The sequence below is a fragment of the Oncorhynchus mykiss genome, chromosome 6, assembly GCF_013265735.2.
Source record: "Oncorhynchus mykiss isolate Arlee chromosome 6, USDA_OmykA_1.1, whole genome shotgun sequence".
NCBI classification, from domain to species: Eukaryota; Metazoa; Chordata; class Actinopteri; order Salmoniformes; family Salmonidae; genus Oncorhynchus; species Oncorhynchus mykiss.
Genome location: NC_048570.1, coordinates 21,744,747 through 21,765,021, shown reverse-complemented (window position 1 = coordinate 21,765,021; position 20,275 = coordinate 21,744,747). Strand labels below are relative to the sequence as shown.

Sequence of the window (20,275 nt, the reverse complement as noted above, 5' to 3'; positions counted from 1 at the left end):
AGGCCAGATTTGTGCAATATACGACTGATTGTTGTCCTATGGAAAGAGTCTCCCACCTCAGCTGTAGATCTCTGCAGTTCATCCAGAGTGATCATGGGCCTCTTGGCTGCATCTCTGATCAGTCTTCTCCTTGTATGAGCTGAAAGTTTAGAGGGACGGCCAGGTTATGGTAGATTTGCAGTGGTCTGACACTCCTTCCATTTCAATATTATCACTTGCACAGTGCTCCTTGGGATGTTTAAAGCTTGGGAAATCTTTTTGTATCCAAATCCGGCTTTAAACTTCTTCACAACAGTATCTCGGACCTGCCTGGTGTGTTCCTTGTTCTTCATGATGCTCTCTGCGCTTTTAACGGACCTCTGAAACTATCACAGTGCAGGTGCATTTATACGGAGACTTGATTACACACAGGTGGATTGTATTTATCATCATTAGTCATTTAGGTCAACATTGGATCATTCAGAGATCCTCACTGAACTTCTGGAGAGAGTTTGCTGCACTGAAAGTAAAGGGGCTGAATAGTTTTGCACGCCCAATTTTTCAGTTTTTGATTTGTTAAAAAAGTTTGAAATATCCAATAAATGTCGTTCCACTTCATGATTGTGTCCCACTTGTTGTTGATTCTTCACAAAAAAATACAGTTTTATATGTTTATGTTTGAAGCCTGAAATGTGGCAAAAGGTCGCAAAGTTCAAGGGTGCCGAATACTTTCGCAAGGCACTGTATATAGCGCCGCTATTGTTATTAACTGCTGCTCTTTAATTCGTTATTCTTATCTCTTACTTTTTTGGTGCATTTTCTTAAAATGCATTGTTGGTTAAGGGCTTGTATAAGTAAGCCTTTCACTGTTGTATTCGGCGCATGTGAGAAATAACATTTGATATATAACATGAAAACAGCCAAGCCAACTCTGCTTGGGCGAGTAACATGGTCAGTGAGGTGTTCCCTTGTTTGTCTGGAAGTAGCTAGCAAGCTTGCCAACTTTAGCCAGTGAGCTTGGGTGTTTGATTGCCGTTGTGATGTCAGAACTCTCGGATCAACCCTTCTCCTCGGTCAGAGCTTCCAGTGTGCGCTCTAAACTGATAATTTAACAGCGATCCGAATTTACAAACGACCCCAGAGCGGCGCACTCTGACACACTGGAGACAATTTACGAATGCACCCTAAGTAGACCAGACCCAGCTTCTATGGGATACACACTCAGTTATGTAGACCGGAACGGGCTTTTTCGGGTGGTAATCTTTATTTATTCATAATCTTTGGTTTGCCAAGAAGAACCAAAGTTGAGAACTTGTAGTCATTAATTCATGAACGTATTGTATTATTAGCCCTGTGTTTATTTGATTAATATAGCTAGTTCTATTGTACACACAAAATGTTTGCGGGCCTGCCTGAGCTTGGGATATCTAATGGCGAGGATCTAAAAGAAACACTGACCAACTGCACAGAGCCTCTGAAAGCCATTGACCAGTTTCAGGTAAGCTAACCTGAAGTTAGCTAGCAAGCTAACTGCTAGATAAAACAGGACTAAAAGCATGTTGATACTAGCGTATCGACAGTACAGTGGTTCAAACTATGTATTGTGCACATTGGTTACTATAAATATCCGTTAAGTTAGTGGTTAGTCAACGTAGGTCATTCAAATAACGTTAGCTAGTCAGTTAATGTTAGCTAGCAATGACACAGGGCATCGTTCGGCAGCGCTTCCACGGTCGCCCTGAATTAATCGTTCATTAAATCACCCCACTGGGGGAATTTTGTTTGGGAATGGCTTCAGTAAACGTAGGTAACATAATTTCCAAAGTAAACACGCTGCTGGAGTTATTTAGAACAATTATTTCTATTCGCGCCTTCTAATTTCTCCAAAATATGAGTGCACATGCGCGTGGACCCGAGCCTTTATTTAACTAGTCGGTTAAGAACAAATTCTTATTTACAATGACGGCCAAGTGCTCTAAAGTCGTGTATTTCAAACGGAAAACGTTTTGCAACGAAAACCAGTGGTGTACTCATTACACCGATTCTGAAGCGTTTAATCCTAACGCTGTTGGGTTCCGTTGTGTATTCATTACGGAAACCGTTTACAATTTAACAACCAAACGGAGTTTCAATTGGACAAATTCAGTTAGGTCCCCGTTCCATTTGCTTCTGTATAAGACACGTTTTGCAACAGCGTCTGGAAGAAAGAACCCTGCAGACTTCTCCACTTTAGAGCAGGGAAGAATCGATAATTGAGATGTGCAATTTGTGCCGAACACTTCACAGATTACTCAGATTGGAATGGCAACACGTGGAATCCATACAATTTAAAAATAACCACTACTTCCGTTTAAGAACACAACAGCTTTTATATGATGTTGAAGAGCATTTGGAGTAAACTGTTCCTGTTGCAAAACGTTTAGCAACAGAATTGGTTCAAAGAATGCACCCCAGGAGAGTCCATCACAACGTTTTGCAATGGAATCCGACGAGCATCGGAGCCGGTGTAGTACGATTCGATCGTAGTCCTGTATTGACCCTGTTTGATGGTTCGCCGGAGGGCATAGCGGGGTTTCTTAGAAGCTTCCGCGTTAGTCGCGCTCCTTGAAAGCGGCTGCTCTACCCTTTAGCTCAATGCAGATGTTGTGATTGGCTGAAATCTGTGGTATGTCAGACCGTATACCACGGGTAGGACACAACTTGTATTTGTACTGCTCAAATTATGTTGGTGAACCGTTTATAATCTAAATAAGGCACCTGGGGTTTGTGGAGAGCAAGAGAAAATAATCAGTGTTGCAAAGCAGTAGTTTTTCCATGTTAACGCTAGTAATGTTAGCTAGCAGGTGTTGTAGTAGTGTGAAAATTGCGGCTGCAGCAGCTGTTATCAACTTTAAGGGTAGATGTTTGTTAGCATCACCCTTTTCAAGATTGACTTTCAAACTTTGTTTACAAATTATCATCATCTGGTTCGTAGCACTGTTTTTTGTTACAGCTCACTTGCTGTTAGCTATCTCTTTGAAAAGAATGACTGAGAAACGTTGTTACATTTAAACTTTAAATCACTGGTTAGTGTGATGAAAGCTATAAAATATATTTGCAATGGGAAGGAATAGCTGGTTTGTTAATTTCATTTTGCACATGAAGTGGTTGTGCTTTCGTATTGGTATGATTTCATGGGGCCTAATGGAGTGAAGGTGCTGCCTATTCTTTAACATTATTTGATTCTGTGTGTGACTGCTGTCTCCTGTCTATCAGTAGTGTCTGTGTTTGACCAAAATGGTCTCCTTCAGAGCCATGGAGTGCAAAGGTATTACGGTTGCTGTCCTTTCAGCACCATAAGCCTGTCACCTTTGATGTGACACTGTATTTGTCAATATTGGTTATAGTGTGTTGGCTACCATAAGTTGGTAAACAGTGCATTATTTTATGCTGTGTGTCATGTATGCATGCTAGTTCTGTCTTTGTGTGTGCAACAGCCCGAAGCGCAGCCAGGCCTGTTTTGATTCATTCTTCATAATGTCATCAAAAAGTATTGCTCCTCCTTCACTAGAACAATAATGGTCCTACTAAAGAAGATATGTCAGGCGCGTTAATGATGCTATGTTTTCTGTTATTTCCAAAGATTTTTTTTGTTTGATACAACGTATAGGTCTTGATCATATGAAGAGGTAACTCCGGTGACCATTTTGCCAATTTATTGAAAGCAAGCCAATGTTACAGTTGCCTAGCCAGCTAATATTGTCAATGTACCTGTTCAGGAAGCTAGTGTTTCATTAGCTATCTCTGTCAGTGAATTTAATTTCAATGTTTTGGCACGATTGTCTCATTTCATTTAACTAAACTCAGCAAAAAAAGGAATGTCCCTTTTTCAGGACCCTGTCTTTCAAAGATAATTCGTAAAAATCCAAGTAACTTCACAGATCTTCATTGTAAAGGGATTAAATACTGTTTCCCATGCTTGTTAAATGAACCATAAATATGATTGAACATGCACCTGTGGAACGTACGTTAAGACACTAACAGCTTAGACGGTAGGCAATTAAGGTCGCAGTTATGAAAACTTATGACACTAAACAGGCCTTTCTACTGATGAAAAGAAAGATGCCCAGGGTCCCTGCTAATCTGCGTGAATGTGCCTTAGGCATGCTGCAAGGACGCATGAGGACTGCAGATGTGGCCATTGAGACGCCTACTGTGAGACGCCTAAGACAGCGCTACAGGAAGGACAGCTGATCGGCCTCGCAGTGGCAGACCACGTGTAACAACACCTGCACAGGATTGGTACATCTGAACATCACACCTGCGGGACAGGTACAGGATGGCAACAACAACTGCCCGAGTTACACCAGGAACGCACAATCCCTCCATCAGTGCTCAGACTGATGTATGGCAGGTCCTCACCAGACATCACCGGCAACGATGTTGCCTATGTGCACAAAACCACCGTCGCTGGACCAGACAGGACTGGCAAAAAGTGCTCATCACTGACGAGTCGCGGTTTTGTCTCACCAGGGGTGATTGTCGGATTCGTGTTTATTGTCGAATGAATGAGCGTTACACCGAGGCCTGTACTCTGGAGCGGGATCGATTTTGGAGGTGGAAGGTCTGCCATGGTCTGGAGCGGTGTGTTACAGCATCATCAGACGGCGTTTGTTGTCATTGCCTGCAATCTCAAAGCTGTGCGTTACAGGGAAGACATCCTCCTCCCTCATGTGGTACCCTTCCTGCAGGCTCATCCTGACATGAACCCCCAGCATGACAATGCCACCAGCCATACTGCTCGTTCTGTGCGTGATTTCCTGCAAGACAGGAATGTCTGTGTTCTGCCATGGCCAGCGAAGAGCCCAGATTTAAATCCCATTGAGCACGTCTGGGACCTGTTGGATTGGAGGGTGAGGGCTAGCTCCATTCCCCCCCAGAAATGTCTGGGAACTTGCAGGTGCATTGGTGGAAGAGTGTGGTAACATCTCACAGCAAGAACTGGCAAATCTGATGCAGTCCATGAGGAGGAGATGCACTGCAGTGCTTAATGCAGCTGGTGGCCACACCAGATACTGAATGTTACTTTTGATTTTGATCCCCCCCCCCCCCCCCCCCCCCCCTTTGTTCAGGGACACATTATTCCATTTCTGTTAGTCACATGTCTGTGGAATTTGTTCAGTTTATGTCTGTTGTTGAATCTTGTTATGTTCATACAAATATTTACAAGTTAAGTTTGCTGAAAATAAACGCAGTTGACATTGAGGACGCTTATTTTTTTGCTGAGTTTAGCTGCAGGCTTAAAGAAACATTCAATCATATAATTTGCATAGAAACTCAAATAAAATGTCGATGGAAAGATGTGTGTGTCATGTATGCTAGAATAAAGGTTTAAAAATGACAGCTGCATATGCGTATTAACCAATACATATGACACAGCCTACACACATGACATACCTTGAAATACAATCCTCTCTAAAAACAGCTGTACAATGTGCCTTGCAATAATATAATCAGAGTTTGATTTCTAAACTAGATCAGTTGTCAAATAGCAGCTGCCCAATCCCATAGTGGGTATGCATAATGTTGGATGCATTGGAATGTAAGATATGGAGAATGATAAAGGGTCGGTAGGATTATAGAAAAAGCATTTGGGAAATTGTTTGAGTTGCAAATACTAAATGTTCAGTGAATGTGAGTATATTTAGGTGGTTAGTAACTTTGGCACCATACATTTTTAGAAGGTTATTAACAATTATTTATTATTCTAGTAACTATGACTGGGTGTGAGGCATGTTTCCATAATGTACATTTCATGCATATGCATTCGAACACAATCCCAAATAGTGTTTCACCATTTATTGAGTACAGAGACAAATAGCAAAGGTGTCTCAGGCAGTATTTGAATGATCTAAATATAGTGTAACCAACCATACTTTGGAAACTACACAGACCCCTTGACTTTTTCCATATTCTTTACAGCCTTATTGCAAAATGGATTTAAAATCAAATCCTCAGCAACCTATACACACTACCCTATAATGACAAAGCAAAAACAGGCTTTTTGAAATGTTTAGACCATTTGCTATGAGAGTCGAATGAGCTCAGGTGCACCCTGTTTCCGTTGATCATCCTTGATGTTTCTACAACTTAATTGGAGTCCACCTGTGGTAAATTAAATTGATTGGACATGATTTGGAAAGGCACACACCTATCTATATAAGGTCCCACAGTTGACAGTGCATGTCAGAGCAAAAACCAAGCCATGAGGTCGAAGGAATTGTCTGTAGTTGTCTGAGTTCCGAGACAGGATTGTGTCGAAGCACAGATCTGGGGAAGGGTACCAAAACATTTCTGCAGCTTTGAAGGTCCCCAAGAACACAGTGGCCTCTGTCATTATTAAATGGAAGAAGTTTGGAACCACCAAGACTCTTGCTAGAAATTGACGCCCGGCCAAACTGAGCAATCGGGGAAGACGGGCCTTGGTCAGGGAGGTGACCAAGAAACCGATGGTCACTCTGACAGAGCTCCAGAGTTCCTCTGTGGAGATTGGAGAACCTTCCAGAAAGACAACCATCTCTGCAGCATGGTAGTGGCCACTCCACTGTAAAAGGCACATGACATCCCGCTTGGAGTTTGTCAAAAGACACCTAAATACTCTGACCATGAGAAACAAGATGCCATGATGGAACTCTTTGCCCCGAATGCCAAGCGTCTGGAGGAAACCTGGCACCATCCCCATGGTGGTGGTGGCAGCATCATGCTGTGAGGATGTCTTTCAGCGGCAGGGACTGGGAGACTAGTCAGGATCAAAGCAAAGATGAACTGTGCAAAGCATAGAGATCTTTGATGAAAACCTGCTCAGGTCCTCAAACTGAGGTAAAGGTTCACCTTCCAACAGGACAACGATCCTACGCATACAGCCAAGACAATGCCGTAGTGGCTTCGGGTCAAGTCTCTGAATGTCCTTGAGTGGCCCAACGAGAGCCCGGACTTGAACCCGAGCGTACATTTCTGGGAGACCTGAAAATAGCTGTGCAGCAACGCTCCCCATCCAACCTGACAGAGCTTTAGAGGATCTGCAGAGAAGAATGTGAGAAACTACCCAAATACAGGTGTGCCAAGCTTGTAGCGTCATACCCAAGAAGACTCAAGGTTGTAATCGATGTCAATGGTGCTTCAACAAAGTTCTGAGTAAAGGGACTTAATACTTATGTTTTTGCTTTGTCATTATGGGGTATTGTGTGTAGATTGATGAGGAACAAATACAATTTAATCCATTTTAGAATAAGGCTGTAATACACCAAAATATGGAAAAAGTCAAGGGGTCTGAATACTTTCCAAATGCGCTGTATATGTCACGTGTTGTGGCGGGCACAATCTTACAATATTACAGTCCAGAAATGAGAGCTTTACCATCTATGCCAAAAGCCCGGGCCTTTGGAGACTGTAGAACTGTCATCAACGCATGCTTCAGTATTCTCCCTTCTATCTAGGATCATTTGTGTGCTCAGGCCACATATGAGTAAAATAAATGATCACGACAAAGGAATGTAGTTTGTGAGCTAGAAAATGAACATCCTAGCAGTCTGAGTCAGGTTGCTCTCCAATCATCTTACTCTAGCTATCGACAGGGATAATGTGGCATTTCTTATTTGTCAGTATGAATGAAATTAGTGGGTCCTGCCTTGATGACTGTATTCCCTTTACACTACTTAACCTATAGATTCGTTTTTTTGTCTGAAATTATTACTTGTATTAAATTGATAGCTAAAACACTCCTTGTCCTGGAATGATATAGCTAGTGATTTTAAAGCTACCTGCTCCTGCTAACTAGCAACTGATCTACTTGTTGTACCTAGCTAGCTAACTAACAAGCTAGCTGCATTACTAAGGCTAATGCATTTTAAGTTGGGAGTCATTTTACAGCTAAATAGTTAGATTACAATAAATAAAGACTCTCTCTCGAGCTGTTACCAGCTGTGTTTAGTACCTTAGATACAGAGAATGTGATTGGCAGATGTGATCAGCAGAGATGGTATCTGGATAGTGAACAAGTTTTGATTGGTTTACAGTTTAGTAGTCGACAGCATTTGGCTGTCCAGCTAGTGAACATAAAAGTATTTAGAACAAATGTGCAATAATTGACATGGCCAACAAATGGAAATGTATTCAGAAGGAACATACACTATCTAAAAACCAGCTCCTCTTGACATAGATTGATCATTTCAAAACTAAAGCAAATGGCTTGCTTCAGCTCACCATCTAGTACATGTAATGATTACACATTTTTTTTAAACTGTAATAATTTGTTACCAGCTAAATGATTGTAATCATTACTTTTTGTATTACTTTTAAATCCAGGAAGGATGTTTGTGAAGAAAATACCTTTTCTGTTTTCCTGAATGTTTTTCAATTCAGCATGAAAAAAGGCACACGTTTTTTAAGTTCGTTCCACTTGAGCAAGTCTGATCCACAAGTCCGAGACCACTATTTAGACTCATGGATCCTTTTGTCTTTTTCTAATGGCTCTTAAGGCAAAGGTAATCTGAAAGTAATTAGATTGGTATGGAGTTTGGGTAATCCCAAAATTCTGTTATTTATTATATTTCTAGACAGGTGAATAGTAACTAACAGATTACATTTAGAAAGTAACCCACCCAACCCTGGTAAGCAGGCTCCATGAGTAATGTTAGATTACACAATTATCCCTGCAATGATTATCAAATGTGTAACACCACCATGTCAGTGCATTGATTATTATCTCACCTTCATCAGTCTGTTTTTGGTCTGTCTGGGCTGTGTTGTTTTGCAGACAGAAAATGGCATTTTGTTACCAACTCTTCAATCAGCTCTTCCCTTCCTGGACCTTCATGGAACTCCTCGGTTGGAGTTTCACCAGTCTGTCTTTGACGAGCTTCGTGACAAGTTGATGGAGCGAGTCGCTACTATCGCGGAGGGCAAGGATGAGGACCGGTGCGACATCTATGCTAGTAAACAGCAGGTCTTCATAGAGAAGTCATCAACCATTGTACATGTATTTTAGGCATTGAGTTTCTGGGTATTCCTGCTCCCTCTACAGTTATGGTAAACTTAAAGAGCTGCTGGAGAAGAGCTTTCCGCTGGTGAAGATGCCTTCCATTCAGCCAGTGGTCATGCAGGTGCTGAAGCATCTTCCAAAGGCAAGTCTCGGTCTTCCCACCTTCAAATCCAATCTGCATTAGGGGAAACAGCTCCACTGTTCTCCCCAGCTCCTTTGTTATAGTTTTGTTGTTGGAATAGAGGAGAGGAGCCTCCGGCAGCATGGTAAAGACAGGTACGTACTCCGCTGTTCAGTCTCCTGTGCAATGATGTCCGAGGCGGGGGGGGAAAAGTGTTTGTTGCTTGCAGTAACTTCTTTGTTTTAATATTCCAAACGGATGTAGCAGTTTCACCAATTTGAATGATTCTAGCTTTAAGTGAATGCACTTCTTTTTCAATTTATAGTTCTTTGCAAATCACATTAGCCATAAGAAGTGACTAGTTATCCATGATTCTTTCTCCAAAGCACCTTGATCTCTACCACAGCTCAGTGTTTGAAATGTTCTGATTGAGTGTTTATTTTCCTATGAACAGGTACCAGAGAAAAAGCTGAAGCTTGTGATGGCTGATAAGGAACTGTATAAGGTCTGTGCTGTTGAGGTGAAGAGGCAGATCTGGCAGGAAAACCAGGCTCTCTTCGGAGATGAGGTCTCGCCCTTGCTCAAGCAGTATATCGTGGCAAAGGAGGCAGCACTTTTCAGCAGCGATCTCTCTATTCTGCACAACTTCTTCAGCCCCTCCCCTAAAGCAAGACGCCAAGGAGAGGTGAGCCACCCCAGTACATTTGGACCTTTTCATTACTTTTTCACTCCCAATAGATTCTGTTCACATTCCAATAAGCATTTGTTATGATTAGGGCCGTGAACCCATTATAACAAGTAGGGCTGTGATGATACCAGTATCACTATTATTTTTATGGCCAAAATGAAAACACAACGAAGACCAAAATCTTTGGTTCTTTAAAAACCTGCTGTATGTAAAATATTGCATGCTATAGCTTGGAAAATAATTGACTGGATGACAGCATAACTGATTGTTTAAGATTGTTTTCCTAAATAAGTTAAATGTGCTTAAAGTTTTGTTTCCTTGCCATGAAACTAACTAGTATCATCCCGGCCCTAATAACAAGAGTCCATAGTTTTTTTCCTCAGTCAACCATTTGTTAGTCTTTAAATTCAAGAGAGAGTTGGGTGTGCTTGAGACTAACCCTTTTTCTGTTTTAGGTAGTCTTGAAACTGACCCAGATGATTGGGAAGAATGTGAAACTATATGACATGGTGCTCCAGTTTTTGCGAACACTTTTCCTGCGTACTCGTAATGTCCACTACTGCACCTTGCGTGCAGAGTTGCTCATGTCCCTCCATGACCTGGACATCAGTGAGATCTGCTCAGTAGACTCCTGCCACAAGGTATGGCCTAACTCATGTGTACAGCATGTCTTCTGTAAGCAAACAGGAGTAGTATTGATTTCAAATATATGCAAATAAGTTGGCGAATGTTCTGGATGCTTGTGCAGAGTGCTGTACGTCTATATCTTGGCAGTTCACCTGGTGCTTAGATGCCTGTATCCGTGAGAAGTTTGTGGATGCCAAGCGAGCCCGGGAGTTGCAAGGTTTTCTGGATGGAGTGAAGAAAGGACAGGAGAAAGTACTTGGGTGAGAGAAAAAGAATGGGGAAATGTGATTGAATATGTCTTATTGCACCATTTTAGGATTAATAAAAAGATGTGACAAAAATGTTAATGGTCTTGCTTTCCAGGGACCTGTCCATGATACTGTGTGACCCATTTTCCAGTAACACCCTGGTTTTGAGTACGGTCCGAAACCTGCAAGAATTGCTAAGCCAGGATGCTCTACCCAGAGTAAGACATTCAATGTTGTCATTCGTGGCCTCTGTCGATGCTATGTGGAGACCTATTGCCACTACTAAATAGATGTTTCTGTGTGAATGAACAGGACAGTCCAGACCTGATGCTGTTACTCAGAATGCTGTCTCTTGGACAAGGTGCTTGGGATATGATTGACAGCCAGGTCTTTAAAGAGCCTCGATTGGTATGCAGTCATTTCTTTCTATTAGTATTATTTTATAATCACTTATTTTTGTTCAGTGAGTTTACCTGTCTGTATTACATTACTTATGAGCTGCACAGCAACAATAGTTTGTTGTGCAGAGCAGGAAAACAACCTCTTTACAATGAACTACAGCTAGGTCCTCCCGAGTGGCGCAGTGGTCTAAGGCAGTGCTAGCTGTGCCACTAGAGAGTCGAGTCCAGGCTCTGTCGCAGCCGGCCGCGACCGGGAGACCAATGGGGCGGCGCACAATTGGCCCAGCGTCGTCCGGGTTAGGGGAGGGTTTGGCCGCCAGGGATGTCCTTGTCCCATCGCAAACTAGTGACTCCTGTGGCAGGCGCAGTGCACGCTGACACGGTCGCCAGGTGTACAGTGTTTCCTCCGACACATTGGTGTGGCTGGCTTCCGGGTTAAATGGGCATTGTGTCAAGAAGTAGTGCGGCTTGGTTGGGTTGTGTTTTGGAGGACGCACGGCTCTCGACATTCGCCTCTCCCGAGTCCGTACGGGAGTTGCAGCGATGAGACAACTAACTACCAATTGGATACCACAAAATTGGGGAGAAAAAGGGGTAAAATAAAATAAAATAAAATAATACAATGAACTACAGCTAGATGGCGTAGATGTGACATAACCAGCCAGGGCAGAGACTCATCATATTTGATTCTTTCCCTCTCAGGAACTGGAAGTTGTGACCCGTTTTCTCCCAGCCATGTTGTCAGTACTTGTGGACGACTATACCTTCACTGTAGAGCAGAAACTCCCTAGTGAGGAGAAGACCTCCCTCTCCTACCCTACAGCCCTGCCTGATAACTTCAACAAGTAGTTACTGGGATGGGATGTCACACTGGGGAAAGGACATACTGTTACTTTGGTAGACGTGGCATGCCTGTAATTCAATTTTGTATATGTGTGTTGACATTAAGAACATTATCATGTAAAACAAGTAGTATTGATATTCTAAAATATACATTGAAATAATCAGTGTTATTAACAGTGTACATGAACCTGCTATATGTTTAATGAGGACAGACCTTGGTTCCAATACTATGTAGGGCATTTAAATTACTTTCAAAGATATTTGGAACTAAGTAAAGACAAGTAGTTGAATATTGGAATGTATTTGGAAATGCACTTTGAAAGTTTTGGAAAATAATCAAATACACTGAATCAAATACCATGCATTTAACTCAGGTATTTAAAAATAGTATTTGAAATACGTATTTAAAATACTTTCAAATAGTAGGCTATGTATTGAAGTATTTTCAAAAATAATTATATAAATCACTTGAAAATACTCAAATACACAGAAAATAAGTATTTAAATAACATGTTTAAATACACATGTATTTGAACAGAGGTCTGAATGAGGACCCTCTTTGATTAAAGTAAGTTCTCCCCTGCCCTAGGTACCTGCAGGAGAACAGGGTGGCTTGTGAGATGGGTCTGTACTACGCACTCCACATTGCCAAGCAGAGGAACAAGAATGCCTTACAAAGGTTACTTCCCGCATTGGGTAGGTTCTGCACTTGTTTTGCCACAGGTTAATATATTGTTGTTAACCTGGCTCTCACCATTGTTTTGTCTCTATCATGTAACTGCAGTGGAGACCTACAATGACATGGCCTTTGGGGACATCTTCCTGCACCTCCTGACAGCACACCTCACCTTGCTCTCTGATGAGTTTGGGACTGAAGAGTTCTGCTCTGCTGTGTTTGATGGCTTCCTCCTCAACTCTTTCTCCAGGTCTGTCTTTTCCTGGGACATACAGGAGATTACTGCAAGTATTGCATTTGAAATGAATGGAAATGTTACTAAACATTTATGAAATGTGTGAAATTGAGGTAGAGTACTGTACTTCCTGTACTAATGGTCATATATTTTACCTTTATCTCACATTACACCCTGACATATTTTTATGTGTATTCCAGTAAAGACAATGTCCACAGACACAACCTACGCCTGTTGCTTCACCTTCACCAGAAAGTGCTGCCATCTTGTGTGGAGACCTTAGTGAAAACCCTGGAACCCTCAAAACAGGTGGGCAAACTGCCATATTGCATGAAATAGGTTCCAAAGGAGATTGAACAGGATCTTGAGCACTTACAAATTCGTAACACATTGTATAAATTGCAATTCGGGATTGCAGGATTATTACATGTTTTATTTGCATGATATCATACTAAATGAATGATGATGTAAACAATTGTGCACAGTTTTCAGAGATCCGTTTTGGCTCATGAGCACTGCTTTCAAAATTACTGGCATAAATTATACAAAACCTTTCATCTTTAATTGAAACACCTAAATAACTAATGGTGTAATCATGCATTTTCCCCATGAAAACGTAATATTAACCACATAAGATCAATGATTGGGGTTATGTACATTTTTTTTTTCTGTCGCTCACACTAGGTGGGGGCGGAGCCAGTCTAGGAAGATCCAATCACACAACATGATTGTTGTAGACACTTCCCATATAAGTGGCCGTAATGCGCTCTCATCTCACTTCTTTCGTCTTCCTCACGGAATTGATGTAGATCCTCTACGACTCTCCTAACGATCGACTTGGACCTCTGTCACCTGTGAACAGGTTAGCAGGAAAAAATGAAGGACTCCGCCGCCAAGCATAAGACAGTAGCTTCTCGTCGAGAGGATTGAGCTCACAACAAAAACGACTCAGGTTTGAGGCTCACAGCTAGCCTTCGCCCGCTTAGCATCCTCCAGATGGCGTATGTGTCCGCAGCATGCTCTGTTAGGGCACTGTACGTTACCGCTCACTGATGGCCTGTCAAGGAGAGCTACAGGAGACCGAGCGGTCATTCGCTGTAGATGTTTCAAGGTCCCGCCCCAACGATTCCCCTGGAGGAAAGGGGGGGAAGACGGTCCTAGGGGTCCCTCCCCAGCAGCAGAGGGGAGCAGTGCATGGTTCACACGATGTTCGGCCCTGCCCCCTCCCGGGCTGAAGACTGCAGGAGGGGCACTCTGCTCCACCAGAGCGCGTTCCCAGTGCAGCGGCCGATCTTTTTTATATCAAAGCACAGAAAAGATGGAGCAGACCACTCTCCCCCGGAGTGTCCTCCATACCGTAGTGTTCACCTCAACACCCTTGTTGGTTGAGTCAGAGGCCAGAAGACAAGATTTCAGTTGCCACAAAGCACTGTCCCAGATTGTGTGCATTTTATTGCCTTTTCAAATAAAAATACCACTGTTGCACCAAAGCATTTCGCCAGGAGCACAGAACACATAACCAAAAGAGGACCACAGGGTGCTACGGCAGTGACCCACTTGCTACACTTCCATCCCTGGGTTCTATCCATGGTTATGAGAGGCTTCCGACTTCAGTTCACCAGAGAACCGCCAAACTTAGAACAGAATGTTGGTTTCTGTAGTGACTGGCGACTCAAATACTAGAGCAGGAGATCTCCACTCTGTTGAGTAAAAGGAAGATCAGAGTAGGAGCAGCAGCAGAAGCCCAGAGCAGTTTCAACTCTTGTTACTTCCTGGTTTCCAAGAAGGGTAGGGCAGCACCCCATATTGGACCTACGGATCCTCATCAGCTATCTGAGAAAGTCCACGTTCTATAATGTTAGGCGAAACGTGTGGTCTCTCTTCATTCGTCAAGGCTATTGGTTCATTACAGTTGATTTGCAGGATGCCTATTTCCACAAGTGTGGAAAAGGACCTTGTGGCTGCCAAGGAGCCATGGTAAGTTGCTAGTTAGCATTAAACATATCTTATAAAAAAACAATCAATCTTCACATAATCACGAGTTAACTACACATGATTGATGATATTACTAGGTTAACAAGCTTGTCATGCTTTGCATATAATCAATGCAGTGCATGTTAATTTATCATCGAATCACAGCCTACTTCAACTTCGCCAAACGGGGGATGGTTTAACAAAAGCGCATTCGCGAAAAAAGCACAATCATTGCACAAATGTACCTAACCATAAACATGAATGCCTTTCTTAAAACAAATACACAGAAGTATATTTTTTAAACCTGCATATTTACTTAAACTAAATTCATGTTTGGAGGCAATATTAACTAGTGAAATTGTGTTACTTCTTTTGTGTTCAGTACAAGCAGAGTTAGGGTATATGCAACAGTTTGGGCTGCCTGGCTCTTTGTGAGAAGTTTACATAATTATGACACAACATTGAAGGTTGTGCAATGTAACAGCAATATTTAGACTTAGGGTTGCCACCTGAACGGTTACGTATTTAACTGAAATAAAAAATATATGTACATTTTTAAATGATAGTTTCCGGATTTAACCATATTAATGACCTAAGGCTCTTATTTCTGTGTTTATTATAATAAAGTCTATGATTTGATAAAGCAGTCTGACTGAGCGGTGGTAGGCAGCAGCAGGCTCGTAAGCATTCATTCAAACAGCACTTTACCGCGTTTGCGAGCAACTCTTAGCAAAGCTTGAGGCACAGCGCTGTTTATGACTTCAAGCCTATCAACTCCTGAGATTAGGCTGGCAATACTAAAGTGCCTATAAGAACATCCAATAGTCAAAGGTATATGAAATACAAATGGTATGGAGAGAAATAGTTGGCGCTTCATAATTCCTATAATAACTACAACCTAAAACGTATTAACTGGGAATATTGAAGAACTGGGAATATTGAACCACCAGCTTTCATTTGTTCTCATGTTCTGAGCAAGGAACTTAAACGTTAGCTTTTTTTAGATGGCACATATTGCAGTTTTACTTTCTTCTCCAACACTGTTTTTGTGTTATTTAAACCAAATTGAACATGTTTCATTATTTATTTGAGACTAAATAGATTTTATTTGTATTATATTAAGTTCAAATAAGTGTTCATTGTTCATTCAGTATTGTTGTAGTTGTCATTACTACAAATATATATATATTTATATATATAAATAAATCGGCCGATTTAATCAATATCGGCGTTGAAAGATCATAATCGGTCGACCTCTACTTCTGGCCCTAAAGCCCTTTCTGCCTTTTCTCCGGAATTGTCACGTCCTAATCAGAAAGGACAATAGAACTACAGTGGCATACATCAACCTCCAGGGTGGCACCCAATCCCTGCGCCTCCCACACAAACTCCTGTTGTGGAGCAGCGCATATCGCCATTTGTTACGCCCCAGGCACGACCCATGCCCCAGGCGCGACCCATGCCCAATGATCAAAGGAGCGGACTTGTTGTCCAGAGGGAATCCATCCCCACATATTGGCCAGAATATGGGAGAAATTAGGACAGGCGTCTGTAGATCGCATCACACAAAAACACACACTACCTGCTGTTCTTTTCAATGACAAGCAATGATGCGCTGCTAGGGGTAGACGCGCTGGCACACCCATGGCCAAGAGTACAGCTTTACGCATTTCCCCCCTCTGTCTGATTCTCTCCAGAGTCAGAACAGCAGTGGTCTCTCATCCTGATAGCCCTTTTCTGGCCAGGACGGCTATGGTTAGCAGATCTGTCACTCCTGTTCGACCAACCCTGGCAACTCCGGTACGCAATCTGCTGACCCAAGTGAACAGAATGATTTTCCATCGCAATCCGAACATTGGGTCTCTTTAGTCCTGGCCCATGAGAGGATGAATCTTAATGCGACAGGCCTGCCGCTGAAAGTCGTGGAAACTACAGAGCATTACAGCCCCTTCAACACAACAACAAGAAGTGCGGTGTGTTTGATAGACGGTGTGATCAGAAACAGATCCTTCCCTTTCTTTGCTCAATTCCAGAGTTACTCTTACTTCTCGCAAGTGTTTATCCCATCGGATGATGGAGGCTATTTTACTGGCATATAACAGCAAGGGTTTACAACCTCCGAAGGGCCTGAGTGCTCACTCCAACAGACATATGGCTGTGTCACGGGCATTGTTCAAAAGCGTCTCTGTTCAAGAGGTCTGTAATGCAGGGCTACCCCCCCCCCATACCAACTGGACATCACTGTGCCCTCATTAGAGCATACGGTGCTTACTGTCAGGACTTCTGAGGGTTGATCCTGTCTAGACTTGGCTTCGGAGAGAGTAGGAGCTCTACTGGAGTTGGCTACATTTTTATTTATTTAACTAGGTAAGTCCGTTAAGAACAAATTCTTACTTACAATGACGGCCTACCTACGTAAGGTTACTTGACATAACCCACGATCTATGATATTATGAGTGAGGTGACTCTGTTTCCCTCACGCTCTGTGTAAGGAAGACCACATGTACATTTTAAGTTGGAAGTTTACATACACTTATGTTGGAGTCATTAAAACTAGTTTTTCAACAACTCCACAAATTACTTGTTAACAAACTATAGTTTTGTCTAGTCGGTTAGGACATCTACTTTGTGCATGACACAAGTAATTTTTCCAACAATTGTTTAGCCGGATTATTTCACTATCACAATTCCAGTGGGTCAGAAGTTTACATACACTAAGTTGACTGTGCCTTTAAACAGCTTGTAAAATTCCAGAAAATGATGTCATGACTTTAGAAGCTTCTGATAGGCTAATTGACATAATTTGAGTCAATTGGAGGTGAACCGTGGATTTATTTCAAGGCCCACCTTGAAACTCAGTGCCTCTTTGCTTGACGTCATGGGAAAATCAAAAGAAATCAGCCAAGACCTCAAAAAAAATTGTAGACCTCCATAAGTCTGGTTCATCCTTGGGAGCAATTTCCAAACACCTGAAGGTACCACGTTCATTTGTACAGACAATAGTACGCAAGTATAAACACCATGGAACCACGCAGCCGTCATACCACTCAGGAAGGAGACGCGTTCTGTCTCCTAGAGATGAACGTACTTTGGTGCGAAAAGTGCAAATCCATCCCAGAACAACAGCAAAGGACGTTGTGAAGATGCTGGAGGAAACGGGTACAAAAGTATCTATATCCACAGTAAAACGAGTCCTATATCGACATTACCTGAAAGGCCACTCTGCAAGGAAGAAGCCACTGCTCCAAAACCACCATTAAAAAAGCCAAACTGCAGTTTGCAACTGCACATGGGGACAAAGATCTCACTTTTTGGAGAAATGTCCAAATGAACAATCACCCCAAGCATATTGCCAAACCTGTGGCAAAATGGTTTAAGGACAACAAATTCAAGGTATTATAGTGGCCATCACAACGCCTTGACCTTAATCCCTTGAATTTGTGGGCAGAACTGAAAAAGCGTGTGCGAGCAAGGAGGCCTACAAACCTGACTCAGTTATACCAGCTCTGTCAGGAGGAATGGGCCAAAATTCAACCAATTTATTGTGGGAGGCTTGTGGAAGGCTACCCGAAATGTTTGACCCAAGTTAAACAATTTAAAGGCAATGCTAACAAATACAAATTGAGTGTATGTAAACTTCTGACCCAATGCGATGAAAGAAATAAAAGCTGAAATAAATAATTATCTCTACTATTATTCTGACATTTCACATTCTTTAAATAGTGGTGATCCTAACTGACCTAAAACAGGGATTTTTTTTCCTGGGATTAAATGTCAGGAATTGTGAAAAACTGAGTTAGCCAAATACATGTTGTTTTTTTTAAGGTGTATGTAGACTTCTGACTTCAACTGTACTTAGAAGTGAGATGAAAGGGTATTACAGCCACTTATATTTGGATCTTCCTAGATTGGCTCCACCCCCAGGCGATACCCATTGTGAGACTCGTCACTCATATTATCATAGAGCTGGGGTTATATCAAGTAACCTTACGTTTTACTGTTCTGAAAATTACATGTGGCTTATAAAATAGTTTTTCCTACTCAGGTCACATAGTCACGTCCCATAGTCAGGGCCATGGGAAAGCTCCTAGCCCTATGGCATAACGACTGTATTTCCATATTCTTCATTCTCTGTTCTCTGTGCTTGTCTGGTGTCCACAGAGCAGTGACCAGGTAAAGGAGCTGTACACCAAGCTGACCGAGAAACTGGAGGCCCAAAAGAAAAGTCCTCCCCAGCCAGACGAAGCCCCCTCCCTGGACCTGGGGCTCCATCCTGTTAAAGTGCCCACTACAGCTTCCACTCCAACAACATCGCTCTGAGAGAGGAGGTGGGAGGGAGCAGCAAAATAAGGACACCAATTAGTCTGAAAAAAGGATGCTGATATTACATGTTGAATTTAGGTTGGCTCATGAAACCACAAAAAAAACGACTAAATGTAATTTCCTCTGAGTACTATGGTTAAGATTTAGTTTGTTTTCTAATACTTGTTTTATTAAGATGTCGTATTTGAAGCAGTTTTCCAGCTTTAACAATGTAACTCAGTTGCCAATGTTTTTCAGTGTGAATTATTACTTTTTAATTTTAGAAATACGTAGTCTTGCTTAATTATTGTTGTAAGTATATTTTCTTATGTACTGGATCTATAAAGACTGAATGTCAATGTGTGTGTATGTACTGTTGTTTGTATTGTGTCAGTGGTGACGCAAGCTTTAAATAAATACATTTAGAAGTTTATACTATATGTAGACGTGTGTGTGGACACCCCTACAATCTCCTTAGACGAACATTGGCAGTAGAATGGCCTTACTAAAGAGCTCAGTGACTTTGTGTGGCACCGTCATTGGATGCCACGTTTCCAACAAGTCAGTTCATCAAATTTCTGCCCTGCTAGAGCTGCCCTGGTCAACTGTAAGTGCTGTTATTGTGGAAGTGGAAACGCGTCGTGGTAGGCCACATAAGTTCAAGGAAACGGAACCGCCGAGTGCTGAAGCGGTAAGAAAACGTCTGCCCTCTGTTGCAACACTCACTACCGAGTTCCAAACTGCCTCTGGAAGCAACGTCAGCACAAGAACTGTTCGTCGGGAGCTTCATGAAATGGGTTTCCATGGCCGAGCAGACTCACACAAGCCTAAGATCACCATGCTTAATGCCAAGTGTTGGCTGAAGTGGTGTAAAGCTCGCTGCCATTGGACTCTGGAGCAGTGGAATCGTGTTCTCTGGAGTGATGAATCACTCTTCACGATCTTGCAGTCCTACGGAAAAATCTGGGTTTGGCTGGTGCAAGGAGAACGCTACAGGCACGAAAGCATAGTGCCAACTGTAAAGTTTGGTGGTGGAGGAACAAGGGGCTGGTTCTGGTTAGGCCCCTTAGTTCTAGTGTTGGGAAATCTTAACGCTACAGCATACAATGACATTCTAGACGATTCTGTGCTTCCAGCTTTGTGGCAACAGTTTTAGGAAGGC

The 20,275-nt window shown here is 42.3% G+C and overlaps 1 protein-coding gene across 4 annotated transcripts; it reads left to right on the top strand.

Moving 5' to 3' along the window:
* The first annotated feature begins 898 nt into the window (after positions 1-898).
* Positions 899-19,546, top strand: LOC110525478 (negative elongation factor B). 4 transcript variants are annotated; one of them, XM_036979607.1, is made up of 14 exons: positions 899-1,477; positions 8,774-8,934; positions 9,041-9,140; positions 9,574-9,804; positions 10,263-10,448; positions 10,582-10,694; positions 10,798-10,900; positions 10,995-11,090; positions 11,786-11,928; positions 12,516-12,622; positions 12,711-12,852; positions 13,038-13,146; positions 13,647-13,699; positions 18,973-19,546. In XM_036979607.1, exons 1-14 carry the CDS (start codon positions 1,376-1,378, stop codon positions 18,986-18,988), a joined length of 1,662 nt encoding a protein of 553 aa, XP_036835502.1. In that variant the 5' UTR covers positions 899-1,375; the 3' UTR covers positions 18,989-19,546. The 4 variants fall into 4 exon arrangements, with proteins under 4 accessions (XP_036835502.1, XP_036835503.1, XP_021461284.1 ...); XM_036979608.1 differs by lacking the exons at positions 13,647-13,699; positions 18,973-19,546 and adding an exon at positions 13,522-13,644 and having other exon boundaries at positions 900-1,477; XM_021605609.2 differs by lacking the exon at positions 13,647-13,699 and having other exon boundaries at positions 907-1,477.
* Positions 19,547-20,275: the final 729 nt, after the last annotated feature.

Bases quoted from the DNA above. Each gene is read 5' to 3' on its own strand.
- LOC110525478 (XM_021605609.2), top strand. From the start codon at position 1,376: ATGTTTGCGGGCCTGCCTGAGCTTGGGATATCTAATGGCGAGGATCTA. The intron at 1,478-8,773 runs GTAAGCTAACCT...GTTGTTTTGCAG, and splicing joins AAGCCATTGACCAGTTTCAG to ACAGAAAATGGCATTTTGTT. The intron at 10,449-10,581 runs GTATGGCCTAAC...ATATCTTGGCAG, and splicing joins CAGTAGACTCCTGCCACAAG to TTCACCTGGTGCTTAGATGC.